This window comes from Leptosomus discolor, chromosome 22, assembly GCF_034619465.1.
Source record: "Leptosomus discolor isolate bLepDis1 chromosome 22, bLepDis1.hap2, whole genome shotgun sequence".
Classification (NCBI taxonomy): domain Eukaryota; kingdom Metazoa; phylum Chordata; class Aves; order Leptosomiformes; family Leptosomidae; genus Leptosomus; species Leptosomus discolor.
This window is the reverse complement of record NC_141412.1, coordinates 2,613,656-2,634,861: the sequence shown is the minus strand read 5'-3', so window position 1 is coordinate 2,634,861 and position 21,206 is coordinate 2,613,656. Positions and strand designations below refer to the sequence as shown.

The following is a 21,206-nucleotide window of genomic DNA, read 5'->3' as shown; positions in this document are numbered from 1 at the left end:
CGCAGCTCACCCGCTGCCCTCCAGCTGACACCCCAACTCCCCCGCCGGCACCCCAGCGCACACCCGCAGCCGGGCCCCGCTGCCAGGGTGGCAGCTCCCCCCGCGCCGAACAGCCCCCGACGGCGCGCACGCCGCAGCTCCCTGCCCACCTCCCTGGCCCCGGCACGCCGGTGAGCCGTGCCGTGGTGGGGCACGCCGGCGGGCTGCGGGGCGGTGTGGTGGCACAGATGGCGATGGGGATGCTGCGGCAGGTGCGGCCAGCAGTCAGGCCTTGCCGCGGGGAGCGGCAAAGGGGAAGGAAGGGAGGAACAGTCCCCTGCCGAACCCCCCCCACCCACTCCCTGCTGAGCACTGCAAGACCCTTTCCCAGCCCTCTTCAGTGAGGTCCCCAGGGCCGTTACTGTTTCTGCCCCTTTCCAGCCCCTCCACGGCAGACGAGATGCAGCAGCTCTTCCTCCTCTTCCTCCTCGGGCTCATCACCAGCTCCTTGCAGATCGAAGACAACAAGATCCCTGGGCTGTGCTCAGGGCAGCCGGGCATCCCGGGGACCCCGGGCCTGCATGGGGGCCAGGGTCTGCCAGGCAGAGACGGACGAGACGGACGGGACGGGGCCATGGGGATGCCAGGGGAGAAGGGCGAGATGGGCCCTCCTGGTAAGAAAGGAGACATCCCGGCCAGGGAGGGGGTGACCTGCTCTGCCCTGCTTGTGGGCAATGCCCCTGTGCCAGGGAACGAGCCTTGGATGCTGGCACAGCCCCGCAGTGACACACTGAGAGCGAATCCTGCAAAAGTGCCCCTTTCATGCTACCACCGCCCCACTGGTCCTGTGGTAACCCCGTGCTCCCGCAACAGGCAGCAATCCCCATCACTGTCAAAGCTGCGCTTCTCCCCATCCCCACTGCCATCCCTCTCTTCCACCGCCCGCTTTAGGAGGGCCCACCAAGCTGTCCCCAGAATACTGCTGCATCATCCCCACCCTGGCTCCTGGGCTGAGGTTTCTCCCAGGCTGTGTGGGTTTCTCCAACTCGGTTGCCACTGTGCCCGCTTATCACATGCACCTAGCTCTCCCCACTTGTGCTGCTTCCCCAGGCAGAGCACTGGCCGCAGCGGGTATTCACCACCCACATCCTGCGCGAGGCTTGTAACCCTGGTGGCATTGGGATTGGGCAGGGAGGCTGGGGGAGCTTGGATGGCAGGGGACCATGCTGGTGATGGTGTCTTAGAGGTAACCCTGTCCCCCTCCTGCCTGCCCTAGGAGCACCCGGTCCGCGCGGGGAGGTGGGCAGCCCTGGCATGGACGGTATGCACGGTGAGAAGGGGGCGCAGGGCGAGTGCGCGGTGGCCCCCCGCTCAGCCTTCAGCGCCAAGCGCTCCGAGTCGCGCAGCCCACCGCTGGCTGACCAGCCCATCTGCTTTGACGTGGTGCTCATCAACGAGCAGGGCCACTATGACCCCGCCACGGGCAAGTTCACCTGCGAGGTGCCCGGCCTCTACTACTTCGCCGTCCACGCCACCGTCTACCGCGCCAGCCTCCAGTTCGACATCATGAAGAACGGCCAGTCCATTGCCTCCTTCTTCCAGTACTATGGGAACTGGCCCAAGCCCACCTCGCTCTCGGGGGGAGCCCTGGTCCGCCTGGAGCCTGAGGACGAGGTGTGGGTGCAGGTGGGTGTGGGGGACTACATCGGCTTCTACGCCAGTGTCAAGACAGACAGCACCTTCACCGGCTTCCTCGTCTACTCCTACTGGCAAAACTCCGCCGTCTTTGCCTGAGCCTGCCCTCGGCTGCGGCTGGGGCTGGGGTGCCTGCCCCTTCCCAGCCACCGGTACCCCGGGGAGGGCAGTGCCGGGGTCCTGCCGCATGGGAGCCAGGGCACTGGGACCTCTGCCCCACTCCGCTGCTGCCACCCAGCACAGGGCAGGAATACGGTCCCTCTACCGCCCCAGGGGTGGCGGGGAGCATCCCTTCAGCAGCGCTGTATAAGAGCTAAGTATTGTCTCGGGCCCCAGCTCTGGGGCACCATGCCCATGCCGGGGAGCCTCAATAACCTGGTTGTCGTATATTACTCGCCATAGCTGCGCCCCGGTCCGTGTTGCCAGCTTCTTGCACAGAGCCAGCCCGGGCTGCCTGGCCGCTGGCACGGCAAGGGGCCCATCCCGCCGCGGTCCTGGTACGCCCGAGGGCTAGCAGCTGCCCTTCCCTGCCCGCCGGACGCCCCGGCGCTTCCCCCTCCTCCTTCACCCCCAAGAAAGGGGTCGTCGACCCTATCCTCAATAAAGGGCTGCTCAGCCACACGTGTGCCTGCTGCCTGTGCGCCCGTGCCTGCTGCCGGCGGGGCCGTGCCGGGCTCGCTGGGGTGCTGCGGCGGCAGCGAGGGGTGTCGCGGGCCAGCAGGGCTGCGCCGTCCTGCCCCGGGGGGGGTCCCGGGCCGGGGGTCGGGAGGGGACGGTCCTGGGCCACCGCCCGCCGCTGCAGGGCCAGCGGGAGCCACTAGATGGAGTCAGCGGCGTCCCTTAGCGAGGGACACGCGCTGCGACAGTCCTCCCGTGCACCCTCCCCAAAGCCTGGGGAGGGGAGGGGAGGGGAGGGGAGCGGGGGTGGGGACACCCCACCCCCCCAGGTGCCATGGCTCCCTGCGGCGCGACGGCGAGGACGGACGCCTTGCTGGGCGTGAGGGTCCCGTCGCCCCGACGGCCACCCCGGTGGGAGCGGGCTTAGGGACCCTGGCCCGGCGGTGGGAAGCGAAGGTGGCAGGGGATGGGGGCGCTGGCCCCACGCTCCCGGGACGGGGCTTGCGGGGCCTCCTTGCTGCTTGCCCCCCCTGCCAGCCCCAGTGTGAACGCGGTGACCCGCCTCTGAGAAAGGTCCCTATTTTTAGCAAGGGAATGAAGAGCTTCCTCATTCCTGCCCAAAATAGGTCCCTGAGGGGACCAGCCAGGGAGGGGGCTTTTGGCCAGGGGCCGAACTCTTTAATGGGCCCTGCTGCCGGAGTGGGCTGGGGACGGCTGCTCTGCCCGGCCGTGGGGTGGCAGCTGGGCTGGGCTCTTCTCCTGGCCATGCCAGCAGGACCCTGCAGGCGCTCAGCAGCCCAGGACTCTCCTTCCATGGCCGGACACCCACCTTTCCTCTGTCCCGGCTCCCTGCGCCCCCCCCCCCCCCCCCCCCCGCCGTGCTTGCTGCGTGGAGCCCCCAGGACTACAGCCATGCCCACCCGGGATGAACAAACCCCACGGCCCTGCTCACCTGCCCTGGCTGGGAGCTGGGGCAGGCTGGCAGGAGCCATAGGGCCAGCCTTCATGCCCCTGTGGAGGGCCAGCACCACCCCCAAAGAGGGCTGCCCACAGCCCCACAGGTTCTCACCCTGGGACTGGGGACCATGCAGGGACCTGAGGCCAAGGGCATGTCACTCTGCAACCTGACTGGCTGTCTGGGACTGGCGGGGGGGGGGGGGGGGGTATGCACAGCCCAGCAGTGCCAGGGGCCACCCCCAATCCATAGGGGCCTGTGGAGGTGCTCGGACCAGGGGTGAAGCCTCGCTGCCCCCTGGGGTGCTGGGGGGCTCTGCTAGCCGTCTTGCAGGCTCCTCTCCCCAGCCCCAGCCGCAGGATTGGGTTACAGCGGAAGCGTCTGTTTGGGTTGACGATGGCCTTTTCTGTAAGCAGAACCGCCCAGGGGCAAACAACGCCGCAGAGCAGATCGATGGCCTGCGCTGTCTATTCTGGGAGGAGGAAAATGACTTTTCCTGAGAGGAGGCCAGGGGAGGTGTGTGGGGGCTGGGAGCATTCTCTGGTCCCTATCACTATGTGGGGGAGCACAGCTAACAGAGGCAGACATAAACAGTTTCTGGGCTCTGCTTTCTTTGAGGTGCTCTTGGTCTTCTGGATACTTTGTCTGGGATCATTGAGGGGCTGCTGGGAAACCTCTGAGGAACATGGGGGTGCCTGCTGCTGCCTGGGGAGGATGAGGAAGGGGATAAGGAAAAGGATGAGGATAAGAGAAGGAGAGCCACAGGAGACCTTGACTTCTGACAAGTTCCTAGTAAGCTCCAGCTGCTTCTGATAAGCTCTGTCAGCTGCCCCTGACGAAGGAGTGCTTGAAGCCCCTGTTACAGCTGAGCCCAGGTTAGGGAGGGGCCAGCATCCCTTGGCCAGTGCAAGGGCGAAGCCTATATAAGAGCCAGGCTCAGCTCACAGGTGCTGTAGTGCAGCTGATAGAGGCAGCAGTTTGTGCAGAAAGGTGGGGGTGGTGTTTTGTATGTTGGTTTGCTGATTTTTTATTTTTTTTTTTTAAAAAAAGTGCCAGTACCTCTTCTTGGAGCAGCACACACGTCTTTGGCATGCCAAGGTCACAGTCCCCAGCAGCCATTGGAGCAACCCTTCCTGCAGTGTTGGAGGACACAGCCTGGCCAGCCCTGAGCTGCAGAGGGTGCTTGGGGCCTCTTGCCATGGCTGGTGTACCTGGCTGGCAGCCTGCAAGAAGTGTGTGGTTGTGCATGACTTGGAGCTGTCTTGGAGCTGTGCTGCCAAGTGAAGGAGCTGCTGGAGGAGGTCAGCAAGCTGTGTGGCATCAGAGGAGGCATGAAAGAGATCAACTGGATCATCTCTGAGATGCTACAGCTACAAGAGCCCAAACCTTCAACTATGGTGGCAAAGCGTGCACCTGCCAAGTTCAAAAGTGAAAATGCCCTCGATGGTGGAGTTTGTCCTGGTGACTCCTGGCAGCAGAAGGATGGCTCCTGCTCTACTCAAAAGCTTGTGGTTATGGTATAAGTTCAGTGCCCTCATCGCTGGCAAGGTGCAGGGAGCACTTTCCAGTTATCTCCAGGGGACCTCTGCCAGCAAGCCAGGTAAGGAGAGCTTTAAACCGGGTATGGTAAGGGAGGGGACAAACCTCACTCAGGTGGGGATGCGGTGGATGCGATGGAGGGTGTGAACAGCAGGGACTCTGTTACCAACAAAACAGGATTGGGGTGGAGTCACTCCAGCATAGGGGCACAGACAAGGCAGTGCCTGCAGGACAGCACTGTGGGCAAGCTCTCATGGCCTGCTGGGAAGCGGGCATGGGCGGGGGCCACTAATGCAGGCAGGATGGCGTGCAGAGAGGAGGAACTGGTGGGGTGTGAGCACTTAGAGGGCTGCAGCCTCTTTGGGATGATGGCTGATATGGCAGCTGAGAGCTGATGAGTCAGGATTTGCAGGCAGCCACGTGGGCATCTGCTATGCACCATCTGATCAGGATGCAGCCTGCCTTCTTCAGGCATCTGGAAGAAGCCCCATGTTGGCAGGTCTTGGTGCTGGCAGGGAGCTGGAATGCCCCCGATATCCGCTGGAGGGACAGCCCAGAGGGGCACAAGCAGCCTGAGGGGCTTCTGGGGAATGTTGAGTGCACCTTGCTGGCATGGGTAATGGAGGAGAGGTGCTCTGGTGGGCCTCACAGACAAGGAAGGACTGGCCAGGGAAAGCTCAGGATCCTGAGAGAAGAAAAGACAAAAGCAGAACCACAATGCTGGATTTCAGGAGAGCAGGCACTGGCCTCCTGAGGGACCTGCTTGGGAGAATCCCATGTCCTGGAGAAAAGAAATGTCCCAGAGGACCAAGCTCCTCCAAACTCAAGCGGACTATTCCAATAAGCAGGGATCAGAGGTGGCAGGTTATCTGCATTGGCCTAGGAGGAATAAGGAGACACTCTGAGCATGCAGGGATGGGACTAGGGCCAGTTCAGCAAAAGGAAATGCCAAGTCCTGCACCTGGGGAGGAATAATACTGTGTACCAGCACATGCTGGTCACTAACTGGCTGGAAAGCAGCTTCCTAGAGAAGGTCCTGGGGATCCTGGTGGGCAAGAAGTCTACTACAAGCCTGCAGTGTACCCTTGTGGCAGGGAAGGCCACCAGCCTTCTGGGCTGCGTTAGGAGGAGCTTGAGGGAGGTGATCCTTCCCCTCTGCTCAGCACCAGTCAGGCACAGCTGCAGTGCTAGGTCCAGTGCTGAGCTCCAGTATAAGACATGGACATGTTGGAGGGAGTCCAGCAAAGGGCTGTCCATCTTCTACTGTGAGGGTGACCAAACCCTGGCACAGGCTGCTCAGAGAGGTAGTAGAGTCTCTGTACGTGGAGGTATTGAGAACCTGACTCGCCACAGTCCTGCACAACCTGCTCTAGCCGCCCCTGCCTGGGCAGGGGGCTGGGCTGGATCGTCCTGAGGTCCCTGCCAGCCTCAGCCACTCTGTGTCCCTGAGGCCTCACCACACACGGCACTGCGGCTCTGAAGCACTGGGATTGCTGCTGTGTTCAGGGAGCCGATGTGGCTCCCTGTGCCGAGCGGCTAATGAGGGAGCAAAGCTGGTGCCCAGGAGCAGCCCAAAGGCCCCCCACGGTTCGGCTGCTGATCATCACCTGCTCCCTCCCTGTTGGCCTGGTGTCATTAGCTGCTCATGCTGCTGCGCATCTGCAGCGAGCATCTGTTGTGCCAGCTCCCTGCTGTCAGGCAGGCGATGGCTGTTGTCTCCAGGCTGGGACTAGCGGCTCATTAGGGCTGGGGTGTTGCAGCTGCACTGACAAAGGGATCCCGGGAATTTTCCCAGGGCCTGGGGTGGGGGCTAGTTTCAGCAAGCTGTCAGCCTGCCCCCCCCACCCCAGTGCTTCTAAACCAGAGTAACCCAGCAGCATCATGCTCCTCCCTCCTTGGGGAAGGGAGAAGGGTCTTGGCATTGTAATGAGCTGAGACCAGTCCACTCGGCTCACGTATGAGGCTCCTGAGCAAGCTCTGGAGCAGGGAGTACCCCCAGGGGCTCCAGATCTCATGCCCTGGACTTGTCTGTGAGCATTGCTGCTGCTGGACACCCTCCCCAGGCAATGAAGCCCTGCACCAAAAGCCACAGTGCCAGAGCAGGTAGGTCTGGCATAGCCTGACCATCAGTCTCAGGGACCCTACATGCTGCCCATTAGCTGGGAGGTGGCTGCACTTTCCTCCTGTAATTGCTTGCTGCTTGGCCAGCAAATGAGCCAAGTGCGTGCAGGATGGCTCCCAGGGGGAGGCTGTGTCCTTCACATCCTGTCCTCGCTTAGCAGGCTCCGCCACAGTGGCCTGAGGCAGCTGAACACCCTCTCTGTCCTCTGCCGGGGCTGGCTGAGGGGGTGGTGGGCTGAGAGCAACCTGTCAGCGCAGGGGATGGCAGACATTCCTGTGCTGGCCCAGTCCTCCTGCCCCAGGGCAGCTCTGCAGCCTCCCCAGATGCCCAGCCTGCCTCGGTTCGCACACTGTGGGAGCAAGAGAGGAAGGTTGAGCAGTGCCTCAGTTTCCCCAGTTGTCACCTGTCTGCAGCCAGACCGCCACAGGGCTTGGGCAGGCTGCCGGCGTGGCCCTCCTTCCCATGCCTGCACTGTGCCTGGCAGAGCTGCACTCCTGCAGCAGACATCCCTCTCCTCCTGACCTCCCAGCAGCCTCCCTCTCCCCACTGTGGTTTTCATCCTGGTGAAAATTAGCTAGTTTGTTGGCATGGCCCTGCCAAGGCAGGTGAGTTCAGGGCAGGGTGAGCCAGAACTCCTGGGGTCTCTGCCTGTCAGGATCCCAAAACATTTTTCCAAACAATATACAAGGATGCCGGAGAAGCAAAGAGTACTTAAAAGTACACAGCAACCTGCCAAGAGCTCAGATCGTGGCCAGGGAATAACTTGTTGGGCAGCAAATGCATCTGCTCATCAGTGGCCCAGCGTGGCTGAACCTGCCACAGCCTTTCTGAGAGGCAAGGCAGAGCCCTGTGCTGCCTGCTACTCTGCAACTTCTAGTGCTTCAGGCGCTGCCTCCACCCCGAGACAGTCAGGCTTGCGAACACCTTCCATCGCAAGTGGCAGGACGTCAAGGTGCGGGGATTACACATCCCCATGCATATTCCTGCCACCCTGGGAAATCCCAGCCCCTCTGCTTTGGGCTGCTCAGGCCCTGGGGAGCTCCAGCTCTGGAGAACCTGAGCACAAATCCCTTTGCTCCAGTACAGAGCAGAACTGCTCCTGAAAAGAGATGAAGCTGTGTGTACGAGCCCCTCTGCAAAGCAGCCATTGCTTCTCTCCTTGCTAAGCAGTTCACAGTGGGCAGAGTTAGGAGTGAAGATGCCCAGCAGTCCTGGGCCCTTGCCAGCAGGAGCTACCCCAGCTGCTCTGCCTGCTCCTGGGCCTAGAAGAGGCTGCAGCACCAAACACATCTCTAGGCAAGATGCAGACATTAGCACTGGTGCCTCACAAGCTGTGCTCTCTGCCCGCCTTGCACAGGCGTGTCCACAGCCACCTCCTCTTGCTGTGGGTTAGCAGAGCAGGGGCTGGGGGATGCCAGCCCTGGCAAACCCACCCACTGTGTCTTCAGGTGTAGATTCATCTCCTGGGTGCCAAGCTTTTCCTGAGCACCAGCCTGGCTCCAGGGTATCCCACAGCACTGCTTTTCTGGGTGCAGGCACCCCCCGCCAAGTACCCCTGAGATTGTTGGCCCTCTGGCTCTGACCCTTGGTGGGAAGTGATGGGCTTCCTCTAGAGCCCAGGGATAAGCAGAGAGGAGAGAGAGAGAGAGAGAGCGAGAGAGCGAGAGAGAGAGAGAGAGGCCCATCCCCCTTCCCAAGAATGAGGCAGTAGGCAGCTTTTGGTAAAGGAGACTTTAATCTGCTCAGTATCTAGTGCAAAGAGTTAAACTTAAGGCAAAGCTTTCTCTTTTCTTACAAACAGGCAACAAACAAACAGGCCCTAAAAACAATAAGCGTGACTGCTATAATAGAAAAATGGTTTGAGGGGAGAAACTGCAGTCCTGGGGAGATGTCCTTCCCCCCCCGTAATTCACGTAGGAAATGTTGTACCCCAAGATCAATGAGCGGGTCCTGACCAAACCCTACTGCCCGCAGCCAGAAGCGTGGCCATACTCCCCCTGCCAGCTGTCTCCAGAGGCACACCCGGGGAAGGGTGCAGCTCCCTGTCTCCTCTTGCAGGAGGACCTCTGCCAGTGCCTGCGATGAGCCGGGCTGGGGCTGCACTCACTGCTCTGGCACGGGCTTGGCTACTCTGCTGCAAGCGTCACTGGCTGCAGCCACAGGAGAGGCAGCTGGAGAGAGCAAACACTCACCTGGGCGGTATGTGTCTGGGGAGGCACAGGGACAAGAGGCTGGGCAACAGGGCTTGGGCAGGGAGCTTTGCATCTCCGAGAAGTCAGCTGGAAGCAGCTGACAGCCCTGGGGCCAGGCCCTTCTAACACCCAGCTTGCCCAGGGGGTCCCTCCAGCCCCCAGCAAACGTGGGAGGCAACCAGCCCCTGCAGTGCCTCCCAGAGCAAAGCCACTCTCCAACAAGATAGTATCTTGCCACAGCTCAGGTTTATAGCGCACAGGTGTCTCCCAGCATGGCCTGGCCTCTCTGCCGTCTCTGTTTTGGCTTAAATCACTAATCAAGGAGAATAGAGAAGGAAGACCATGCCAGCCGCCCTCAGGCTCTTGGCATGCAGTCCAGGAGTCAAGACTCTTTCCAGTCTGGCTCCAGCCAAAATTGCCTGTGGCGCGTGGCTGACCTCAGGCAAGCACCTGGAAAAGGAAAAGGCGCTCTCGTGGCCCAGCAATTTCTTGGAATGGTGCTGGTTGACCAAGCTGGGATGAGCCATCCCAGGCCTCCCCAGCCAGGGTCGGATGCTCTCGTTAGACTTCAGGGGACACTTTTAAATAAAACTAGCTACATTTCTGACAGACAGTAAGACAGAACAGCAGTGTAACCCTGCCCTAATCAAAGATAGCCATGGTCCTGGTACTGTTCCATGCACACAACTGCAGATCCACAGCACAGATAGGCAGAACTTGCGCCTGGAGCTGGAATGTCTCAGTGGGCTCCCAGGAGCTTTGGGGCGTCCCCGCTCCTCCCGAAGAGTTACTCCCTCCAGCCAGCCCAGCCCGGGAAGCAGCAAGCAAGCACTGGTATGAACCACCCAGTTCCGTGGCACTCTGAGCCTGAAGAAAATATTAATTATCTGGAGAGGATTCTCCAGCATTGGCTCAGATGTGTGCTACTGCTGCCAGGGCTGTGAGCACTGGCCAGCCTCAGGCTCCCCAAGCAGCACCACTGCCCCTGCAGAAAGAGTAACTCCCTCCAGCCTCCCCATGCGAGTAACCCGGTGTGTGCTTGCTAGTCTTGCATAGGGTGATGCGTGGAAGCGGCAGCAACGCTGAGCTCTATAGTCAGCTGGCCTGCAGGGAGCCTGCATTCATCACAGCTTCTCGTTGTCATGGCAAGGGGAATAGGAAACTCAAAAACCCCAGCCGTGGTGACCAGGATACTGAAGTACCCCAGAAATCCTGCTCCTCTCCAGCTGACAGCCAGGCTCACCCCTCTGGTTGCAAAGCCTAAAAAGCTCGATTGTGATCGTTGCTCTCCTAGGGCCTTGCAAAAAGGGCACGGTTCTCCATTCCCAGGGAGCTCCCCCACTTAGATGGTGAGAGGAGGAAACAGAGGGCTGAATGCAGTCTGCCAGGTAGTTTTCTGGTCAGGCCTTGGGAAAAACCCTCCCTTGCCTTGCACAAGCCCGTGTGATTCCCAGGAGGGCACAGCCTTTAACTGTTCCATCAGCTTTGGCTAGGAGGGACCAAAGCATCTTTCTGCACTCTGCTTTGGACCTGAGACTGCTGCAGGCTCAAGGCAACAGGCTCTGAAACAACAAAAGTTGTCAACAAAAAGAGGGTAACTCTTTCAGCCTGCTGCAGAGACGAGTTATTGTGCTTGCTAGCAAGAGCTACAATCTAGTTACGTAGCAAAGGTGGCTAGCAGACACCCCCAACAGCCTTTTGCCCTTTCAGCACCACCCTTAGTTCTTTGGAAGTTGCTCAAGGTAGCCCTGGGAAGTTCTGCTTCCCGGCAAGAGGCAGACAGGGGTTTCCTTGACCTCCTGGGAAAATGACCCAAGCCACCCACCCCTTGGGCTCACAAGTACACATTGAGTGTCTGGAGGATCATCTGGCGGCACAGCGGGCAGTTGCGCTGGTAGATGGCCTGCTGCAGGAGGACTTCTGTGCACTCCTGACACAGGCACAGGTGCCTGCAGGGCAGAAGCAGGACTGTCTTAGTTTGGTCTTGACAGATGACACATTTCTTACGTTCCTCTTGTTCTTTCAGGAGCATCCAGGGGTCATTATCCAGCGTGCCCTCACCATCCTCAGCTGCTGCATTCAGCTGCCGCCGCCTCAGACCTTTCCCCCAGGAGGTGCTTGGTTCTTCCCTGGGTGGCTGGAGACGCTGTCCTGCCACAGCACTTCGACTCAGAGCGGGACGTGCTTGTGGTACCTGCTCCGCATCCAGCCGGTCCTCGTCCTCGGCTGGCAGTTGGCCGACCCCTGCCAGCATGAGCCTGCCGGGGGCTGCAGGTCTCAGGGCGGGCGCAGCTGCCCCTCGCTGGTTGCTTTCCCGATTCACCGTTCTGCCTCCTCGGCTCCAGTTGGTCACCTGCAGGCTCCAGTCCACCAACCTGCGCCAGGCCTGGGAGGTCATGGCCATACCCAGCGTCAAGACTGCCACCTGATAGAGCCGCCACACATCCCGCTGCAGGCGGTGGTAGGAAGGCAGCGTGTTGAAGTAGCCCAGCACGTAGCCTGTCAGTGTCCACAGCAGCCCGGGGTTGAAGACGAAGGCGCTGACAACAATAATGAGGAGGAGCAAGCCCAGGCCGTAAATATTCACGAAGAAGATGCTGATGAAGAGCTCGGCGACGGAGGCCAGGACCTCAAAGGCCAGCTGGCAGGGCGACCACAGCAGGATGGACACAGCGATGGCACCGCTAGAGACGTGCGCGAGGAACGCAGCCAGCAGGTCCGTGACTCTGAGGAAGGGGCCAGCGACCGAGTCCCACAGGGCCGCGACCAGGGTGAAGAGGTTCTGCGTGCCGATGAGGCACACGTTGACGAGGCTGTTGACGAGGTAGGCCAGCAGGCTGGTGCCGATGGCCAGGCCCTCGCAGACCTGCCTGGCCAGGGCCTGGCCGCAGCCCAGCAGGCCGCAGAGCCCGCGGTGCAGCAGCTCCCTGCCCCGCAGCGCCAGGTGCGAGAGGAGGTGCCCCGCCACCTTCAGCCCCTCCAGGCCGCAGCAGCAGCCGCGCAGCAGGCCGGCCAGCCCCTGCAGGGCGCCTAGCGCCAGGCAGCAGGCCGCCCGGGCCAGGGAGGCCAGCGAGAGGAGCAGCCCGTCCCAGCAGGCCAGCGCCCCGGCGGCGGCGGCCGCGGGGAGGCTGCAGGCCGCGGCGAGCAGCCACAGCAGCGCCGACACCAGCGAGGACACCAGGAAGAAGTTCACGTCCAGCACCAGGACCAGCAGGTCCAGGGCCATCCGCAGGCCGCGGAGCAGCACGAACAGCAGGTCCATGGCGGCCGGGCGGGCCGGGGCTGCAGGCGGGGGCCAGCGGCCCCGCCGGGGCCGTAAGGCGCCGTTAGCCGCGGCCCGCTCGGAGCCCCCCGGCGCTGGGCGCCGCCATCTTCGCTCGGGCTGCCGCGCGACGCCGGACCAATCGGCGGCGAGGGCCGCGCCTCTCTCCGCCGCCCATTGGGCGGTTCGGAGGACGCGGCGGGGGCGCGGCCGCTGGGGGCGTGGCTGCTGCCGTGCGGGGCGCCTCCGGCTGGCTGTCGCCGCCGGGGCGGGCCCCGCCCCCTGAGCGCATTTAAAGGGGCCGGCGGCGCTCCTCTAACCGCGGGGGAGCCCATGGCGGGGCGGGCGCTCTCCCGGCGGGGCGGGGCGGGGGTGGCCGGCCGGCCGGCCGGGGCATGAGAGCGTCCCCCTGGCCCTGGTTCCCAGCAGCGCGGGGGGCACCCACCACTCACAGGGTGGCCCTGGGGCCACGCATGTAGTGAGTTTGTGACAGCCTCAGCCCTGGTACGGGGAAGGTTTGCGCTCACTAGCGGCGTCCCCGGGGCAGGAGCGTTTGGGGCAGGGTCAGCTCAGGGCAGCGCTCCACCAAGCAGTTTCCTGCAGGAGGTCCTAGAATAAACCCATGGCCGTGGCCTGGCCCAAGGTCAGAGCCTCAGAGCAGTTCCTGACGGCTCCTGGGCAGGGCATGAGGCTGTCAGCATCTCTGGCCTTCACTGTGCCGTGGCCCCAGGAGATGGTCCAGCCCTGACGGTGATGACGAGCTCAGAGAAATCCAGCCCTGGAGCCCAAGGCTTTTTAAGGAAGGGGAGAACGAGCGGAGGAGATGACCCATGGGAAAGACATCTGCAGCCCCGGGAGGCACCGGCCAGCGTGGGGCCAAGGAGGGAAGCACTGCACTCCTGGGCAGCAAGGGAGCAGCCCTGAGGGAGCAGGACGCTGGGGTCCCCTTCCTGCAGCTGCCTGCCCCTTCCTCTGCACGTTCCCCCCCACACCCCGTAAAGCCCTGAGCCAGGGCAGGAGCCGGGGCAGGGCACAGGTCCAGGCACACTGCGTGGGCTGATGCTGCTTGGTGCCATCCATCTTTCCTCGAGCCGCAGCCCTGGCTGGGCTGCCGGGATGGCAGATCCATATATACCTGTCTGTCTGTCCCTGCCGGGGGTCTGTCTTGCCGGCTGGCTCCCCACCAGCCTTATCCCAGCCAGTTTTGGCTGTGGGCTCCCTTGCAGAGGGTGCCTGGATCCCCCAGCAGCATGTGCACCCGTGCCACGTGATGGAGACAGGATGCTTTCAGCATTTATGGTAATGTTTGGGTTTCTCATTGCTTTACCAAACAGGAGAAGGAAAAAAGAGCCGAGCCAAGGGCTGGGTGTGCCCCACTCATTCCCTGCCTCCGGCCGTGCACCTGCCTCCCCCCTCCCCACTCCTGGTGGCTGCCTGGGCCCCTGCCATGTCCGGGGCACTGTGCCCCGTTGGGGTCCCCACTGCAGGACTGGAGAGGTGCAGGGGCTGCAGGGTTTAGAGGTCTCAGCTCTGTAGCAGAGCTTCTTCGTCATTGCTCAGTGCTCAGGGGGGCAGAGGGGAGCCTGTGGCTGATTTCTCATGCTGTCCAGCTCTGCAGCATTCAGACCTGCTGGAAAGACGTGCTCAGGCACCTGAGCATGAGGCAAGGAGGGGTGCAGGGGGCTGGGAGCACCCAGGGGATCGATTCGGGTTGGAACGCCGATTTGGCTGGAGCAGAGTAGAGTGGGGATCCTGGTGGAGGGGCTGCAAGGCTGTGGTGCAGGGTCAGAAAATGCTTTCCTGGGGCCCTTTGGGGGGACAGAGGTCCCTGCCAGGGTGCCTGGCAGCTGGGCCTTGGCCAGGACCCCTCCTTGCAAGGAGAGTCCCCCCAGCTGTCCCTGCACTTGCTGGAGGTCCGGGCATGATCCCATCACGCTCCCAGCTGTGCCCGTGGCAGCTGCCGGCAGCAGGACAGGATGGGCCCCGCTTGTGAGCCCTCTCCCCTTGTCAGCCTCTCGGTGTTCCTTTGGCACAGGGTACACAGGGCTGTGCCATAAACTGGCCTGCACTGGTGCTAACTGGGGCCACCACAGCCCACCCTGGGGCTGTGCAGTGCCCTGGCTGTGCTGGCACTGAGCCTGGCCACGGGGCTGCTGCTGCATCACTCCTCTGAGCTGCCTTCCCGGTGCTGAGCTCACCGCAGCCGGGCAGCTGCCCGGTATTTCAGGGAAACAGAGCAGCCAAAGCAAGACAGCTATAGGGTTTCCTCGGCCCTCGTAGCTGCTGTGTCCTTGCGGCTTTTAGCTGGAAGCAGAGGGAGGGAGGGAGCAACCCTGGGGCCAAGTGTCACGGTGCTTGAGGAGCTCGGAGCCCAATGTGCTTGGGGGGAGATCAGGACCCTGTGCTCTGGGGTCCAGGTTGTGCGGAGCCTAGGGCCAGGCTAGCAGTGATGGGGATGCCTTGCGTTGCACCCTGGGCAGGTCCCAGCAGACCGGCTGGGAACAGGCTGCATGTGGCAGAGAAATGGGAAAAATGATAAAGGGCTGGCAGCATAGCCTGCAGCTGTAGAGTTGGGAGATGGTGCTGGGGACCACCATGGCTCCCTCCAGGCTCGCCACCGCAGGGGGACATGCAGCTTCCACAGCCCCAGCATCTTCCCCGCCCTCCCTAGGCCCTTGCTGCGTGGGCATATCCTGCTCTGCCACTGCCCTGAGGCAGGAAGGGTGTTTCTGGGGTGTGGGTCCTGCTGGCATCACGCCACTGCTCCTAGCACACTCATGGCTGGCCAGGCAGCTGGGACCATCCCCAGGGTGCCCTTGCCTACAGAGCCCCAGCCGTGCAGCAGCCCCGGAGCCTGGGAGAAGCCAGCCAGCATGGTCCTCCTGGGCACTGCCAGCAGCCTTACCTCAGGTCCCCTCAAGATGCCCTCGCCAAGGGCCGGGCAGATGCCTCAGCGTGGCAGCGGGCGCCTGCAGCCCCGTGCTTGCAGGCCAGGCTGGAACAATAGCTCATTCTGCTGCATCCGCTCCAAGAAAGTCCCCCGTCCCCACTTGGGCTCAGCTCCAGGATGGCGTGGCTCTCTCTTCCTCTGGCCTTCGCCTAGCCTTGGGGGAGCAGGTGATGGCATCCACCACCGCACACATCCCTGCTGGCTGAGGACAACGGCCGGCATCCACCCTGCACAGCCAGGGGCTGCTGGGGAGAGCCAGTGGGAAGGCTTGGGAGCTGGAGGGTGCCTGTGTCCCCCAGTGTCCCTAGCAGCAGGCATCTTCCCTGCCTTTGTTCACCCTGCAGGCTGGTGGAAGAGTGGGAGCACGAGGACTGCTGTTTGTCTTTCTGGAGGGCTGTGTGGCTCCCCACAAAGGGAGCTGGGATATCTCTCTCCTCCTGGAGTCCAGCCAGACAGCCTGAGAAAAGCAAGTCCTCTTCCATGGGAAAGTCCTGCAAGGAGAAATCCCTGCTCAGCTCAGATGGCCCCACAGTTCCCCTGGGCTCTGGTGCTCTGGCATGTCCCCGATGGTTTGGGGCTGAGCAGGGCTGTTGGCGTGGGGAGGCGGCACGGGGACTGCACTCTGCTTGCTGCCTTCTCCCAGGCAGTCTTTGTCTGCCCTCGCCCCTACTTTATGTGCCCTTGCAGCGGCGGGGAGTCTTCCCCAAAGCCCTCCAAAGGGATCCTCCACAGCCCATGGATCTGAGAGGGGGGTCCCCCAAAGCTGGGTCTGGCCTCGCCGCCTGCCTGGGGCTTATCTCTTATTATGCTTTCTTGCAGATGCTCCCCATAAGCTGTCCTGGGGGAGCCCTAAGTCCTGCAGAGAAAGCCTGGATGAAGACTTCACTGCCTGGGGACACAGGCAAGCACAGGGGGTGATGCTGGGCCTCCATGCTAGTTTCCCGTCCTTTCCCTGGCAGTGGAGAGCACGCCGCTCACTGACACTGCAGCGAGAGGGCAAGCTGGGTGACATGGAGAGCAGAGCAGAGGCGTTCCTCCTCCCTGTTCCTCCTCCTCGTTTCTCCAGGGAGACCTGTGGTGTTAGCAGGGGTGACGAATGAGCACGGCCAGGACCCCTGCCTGCCTCGCTCTCTGCCTGGCAGCCCGTGCCGGGGGGGTTGCCGCTGGTGGCAGCTGCTCCTCTCGGGTGTCCCGCTGCCGGACCCCTACCAGCCGGGTGCATAATCCGCCCCATTGTGCAGGCGAGTGCCCAGCCCAGGCCCATCTGGCACTGAGACAATGAGGCCTTTTTCCGGCCAGCGCTGGGGGCAGATGAACTCGGAAGTCTTCCGAAGGAAAAGGCCGGCTTATAAATAGCTGTCCCCGGGCTTCCAGCTTCCCCCTGCTGCCCCGTCAGCCCCCATCCCACCCAGCCCCAGCCCCAAAGCCTGCCCCTTGCACCAGTGCAGCAGCGCACCGGGGCTGGGAGAGGAGCCTGGGGCACAGACGTGACCAGCCTGGCCCAGTTGCAGACGTGCGAGTGAGCGGGCAGTACGTGGCTGTTTGCACACTGTCCCAGGGCTGCACCTGCTCTGGGCCATGGGGTGCCCGTACCCCTGGGCTGCCGAGTGACAGGCCAGCCCGGGGTGGAGGGCTCCTTCCCCTTGTGCCGTGGTGGTGGCTGTCGGCTGGCTAAGGTTTCCCCAGAAGTCCTCGCTCCCCCAGCTGTCCTTGTCCATCCACCCCGCACACAGCGAGGGTCAAGCCCTGGGGCAGGGTGTGAGGGGCTCACAGCCTTCCTCGCCAGCCCTGTGCTGATCCCTGCGGAGCGTGGCCGAGCCCACGTCGCTCGCATGCCACAAGCCAGCACTTGCAGGGGAGCTGGAGCGCTGGGGGCTCCTCGGTCAGTCCTCTGCCATCAGCGGGGCGGATGCTGGGGGGCTGTGCGTTGGATGGCGTGGGGCTGGGTGACTCGCCAGTTTGGCTCCTCTTTGGGGCTTTGTCACCGCTCTGCATCCGCCGAGCCCCTGGCCGTCTCCGCACAGCTGCCCCGGGAGATCGCGCTCCTCCAGCACAGAAATCCAGATGTCACCTTCCTTTCCCCCTTCCGCTCACGTCCTTCCTTCCTCCGCCTGACCAGCCCCTCACTCCGCTCCCGCTCCCGGCCCCTCCTAAACAAAGGCCCTGTAGCCATGGTTAATAATCCCCACACAAAGGCCCTGCAGAAGAGGGGAGGAAGGAGAGGGGAGACACAAAGAAGCCGCTGGGAGCCCAGCCAAGGAGGGGGGGTGGAAGAAGGTGTTTTCCTGAGCATTGAAGAGGGCTCCCAGAGGTGGGCAGAGATGGGGTGGAGGTACCCTACAGCAGCTTTGCCTTCATGGCACATCTGATACCCCATCCCTCATAGCCTTCCACCCAGGGAATGGGGGAGCCAGAGGCTGGACAGCCCAGGCAGGACCCTCTACTATACTACTGCAATGCGTTGCGTGAGCCTTAAAGCACCCCAAAAGGTGGCACCAGGGGCCAGTGGGAAGGTGCCCCAAGGCTTTCCACCCGGAGGTAGTGAGTCTCAGCACTGCCTGTTGCGCCAGTGGTTGGGACGTGGCTAGCCATTCCCAGGCGGTGTGAGAAAGCACGGCGCTGGCCCGTGTCCCGTCCCTTCCCCGGGGAGCGGGGCCCCTCTCGGCCCTGACGGTGTTGTGTGAAGAGGTGCAGGCCTGGGCGGACGCAGCAGCTGCCTTCCGCCCTGCACGTCTGCCTTTCATCCACCCTGGAGCAGCGCAGGAAGCCAACGCCAGCTCGTTGCTCACCGGTGCTGGCAAGGGGCTCGTTGGGACACAGCCGGCACACAGAGCACGCTGGGCACCCCACAGACCCCTCCTGAGCCACCCGCACTGCTCTGGGCCCCATCGGCATGCTTGGGGGCTGCAGGGGCTAGGAAAGGCACAGGGCCCGCCATCCCCACCTGGGGCATGCTGAGCAGCGTGTCAGGGCAGGCACAGCGGGAGAGCAGAGCGCTGCCTGCCAGCACAGCCCGCACTGGGGCCAGCTCCCTCCAGCAGCATCGGCAGGACCCAAATAAACCTCAGGGGTCTTGCAGGGAGGGCAGGGCAAGGTGGAAGGGGCTGAAGCATGTGCTGGGTTGCAGCCTGTGCTCAGCCTCAGGCCCCATACCTGGCTCTGCAGGCTGGCCATCGCCGTGTCCAGCTGCAGAGAGCCAGGCTCAGAGGGAGCCAGAGGAGAAAGGCAAATGCAATTACACGCTTCCAGATTGTGCCTGCAGCCTGCGATGCTCAGATAATGCCAGGGTAATCAGCCCTGCCCTGGGCAGGCTGTGCCCAGGAGCTGTCCTGCAGTTCCCAGGTTTGCAGCAGAGAAAAGCAACTGTCTGGCAGCTCTGCCAGGGGCCGGCAAGCCCCATTGCTCCCAGAGGCAGAGGCACCCACCTGGGTGCAGCCTGTCACCTGAGAGGTGGCAGCAGGATAGGAGGAGAGCACTGGGAGCCGTGGGGGCCTGGACACCTGTATTCCCTTGGCTGCCAGAGAGCCAGAGCTGCTCCGTGCCTCGTCTGGGACCAGACCTGTGTGCCCTGAACTTCCCACCCTGGATGTGTTTGTGGGACCGCAACACAGGAGCCTAATCCACACTGTTTGTTTCCATAGAATGAATGGAGGCCGAAGCCAAATCCATTAAGCAAGCAAATAAATAAGAAGGTGTGAGATAAGGCAGCAGAGAGGGAAGATGAAGGTGGCCAGCCTGCTGCGCTCCCCACGCAGAGACCCTGAGCCCACTGGGTGCCACACACAGCGCAGCAGGGCGATTTCATGCCAGCTCTGAGAACAGCGGGGCCTTGCTTTCAAACCCTGCCTGTCTTCCCCAGAACCATTAGTTTGGTAGGGGAAAAAAAAAAGTTTTCTTCAAAGTTAAACAGTCTGAAAAGCAGAAGCCTGACCAACTGGAGACACGGCTGTTGCAGTTACAGCAGGAGGGTGTTTCAGGGTGGCATGCTCCCTGGCGCAGCGGTTGGCCAGGCTATTTTCTCCGGGGAGGGGCATTGCCCTTTCCAACTGCTGGGAATTTTCTGCAGAGGTTGCATTAGCAACATTTTGCTTTATTTTTAACACAGAATAAAAGTTAGCACCAGAACAAAATGCACCAGCAGTTTGTCATCTGGGTTGTCCCACTTGTTTGTTTGACTTGGTGGATGCTTTCCCGCGGGAAAGTGGGACCCCTTGGGCCCTCTTCCCTCACAGGGTGGCATTTGCAGGCCTTAAAGCATGGTATTTTGTGCAAAATGAACATCCCTTTCCCTCCTCCAAGGGTAGCAGAGCTTGAGGTTCTTCTGGTGCTACATCCTGCCCTTTGGAGGGAGAGAAAAGTGTGAGCATGTTTTCAGGGAGTCCCCGAGGCCTGGGCATTTGCTTGGGAGGTGGCTGTTCCTACCGCAGGCAGGGAGCTCCTGCCACCGTCGGCTGCAAGAGCATCCCCACACTGCAGCCATGGGGCCAGAGAGCAGCTGGTGAGCAGCCTGCATGTGATGGCACAGCTCCCTTGCACTTGTTCTTCCCAGCTAATGCACTGCCTGGGAGGAGGCCTCCACTCTGCACCCGCAATGCGAGGTCTACAAGCCTTATCACTGCCTAGCATTGCCATTTTAAGCAACTAATCTCATGGGGAAAAAATTTAATCATTTCCGATGAATCATCAAGTCTATTTGGCTGGGAAAGTGTTGGGGGCGGGGGGGGGGGGGGGGAAGCTGGCCAGGAGGCATGAGGCAGGAGAAGGGCATGGGAAGGGCCGCTGCATGGTACTGGCAGGGGAGTGGGTCTGGATCTGGGGACCAGCACAGGGTTGCCAGGGCTGGAAGGGCTGGCAGTAGGAGAGGTGCTTGGGGATGTGCAGGAGGAATGCTGTGGCCCAGGGGAACCTGCAGCCTGGCCCCAGAGTGGCTGGCTTAGGGTGGTTGGAGAGATGCAGCCCATGCTGCCTGGGCTCGGAGAGCAGCTCACACTGCAGGAAAAGCAAGCAAAGGAGAGAAGAGGATTTGCAAAGGTTCAGAGCCCCTGGGCTGAGAACTGAAGGACAGCACTCTCGCTGCTCCTGGGAGATGCTGGGGCAGCCCTGGGCCTGTCCTCAGGTGGGGTGAATGTGACACAGTGAGCTTTGTGAGTCCTGTGTGAATGGGGAGCGAGAGCGTGGGAGGCAGAAGAAGAAAATTGAAGGAGAAGAAAACCTCGGTGCTTTGTCCTCCCACACAGCCCCTCTGGCTCTGATTGACCTCGGGGGAAACAGGCGCAGAGTCAGGCTGCGATGGGGCAGGGAACTGGACCCGGGTGTCCTGCTTGGTTGGCGGTGGCCAACTCGCAACACCTGGGGAGGTCTGTTGTGCTCCCCCCCACGCCTCCGCGGGGGCCCGTCTCGGGGCTGGTGGAGGGGCCGAGCTGCGTTTGGGCTGGGTGATTACCCCTGGATAATAGCAGCCTTGTGCAGCCCTGAGAGACCCTCCGCCCCCGTCCAGGCGCCCTGCCCCGGCCACCGCAACTAACGGCTTCTCCACAGCCGCCCCATTCAACAGCTGCACGGGGTCCTGGGCCACGGCTGGCTGTGCACGGCGGAGCGGGGCCGTGCCCTGGGGCCCTGCCTCGGGGAGAGGGGGGTTTTGCAGAGAGCCTCGCTGGGGGGCTGGGGGCACCGCATTCAGGGGGACTGAGGCGGAGCAGGGCCTGGGGCGCAAAGGCTGCGGGCCTCGGTGAGCTGCCTGGGGCGGCACCCCCCCTCGCGTCCCTGCTGCTCCCCGAGGACCCTGCTGTCCCCAGGTGTCTCTCAGGGCCCAGGCACCGACAAAGAGTGATTTGGTCCCCCCTATTTTTGAGTCCCTCTGTGTGTGTTCAAAGGCAACCCAGCAGCTGCGGCTG

At 62.3% G+C, this 21,206-nt stretch overlaps 2 protein-coding genes across 2 annotated transcripts; one reads left to right on the top strand and one right to left on the bottom strand.

Annotated features, from left to right (window-relative positions):
* Positions 1 to 436: 436 nt before the first annotated feature.
* Positions 437 to 1,773, top strand: C1QTNF5 (C1q and TNF related 5). The gene is made up of 2 exons (XM_009958799.2): positions 437 to 653; positions 1,256 to 1,773. The coding sequence occupies exons 1-2, from the start codon at positions 440 to 442 to the stop codon at positions 1,771 to 1,773; spliced, it is 732 nt and encodes a 243-aa protein (XP_009957101.2). The 5' UTR covers positions 437 to 439.
* A 9,160-nt stretch (positions 1,774 to 10,933) lies between these two features.
* Positions 10,934 to 12,362, bottom strand: RNF26 (ring finger protein 26). The gene has a single exon (XM_009953023.2). It carries the CDS (start codon positions 12,360 to 12,362, stop codon positions 10,935 to 10,937), a length of 1,428 nt encoding a protein of 475 aa, XP_009951325.2. The 3' UTR covers position 10,934.
* Between the last annotated feature and the right edge of the window lie 8,844 nt (positions 12,363 to 21,206).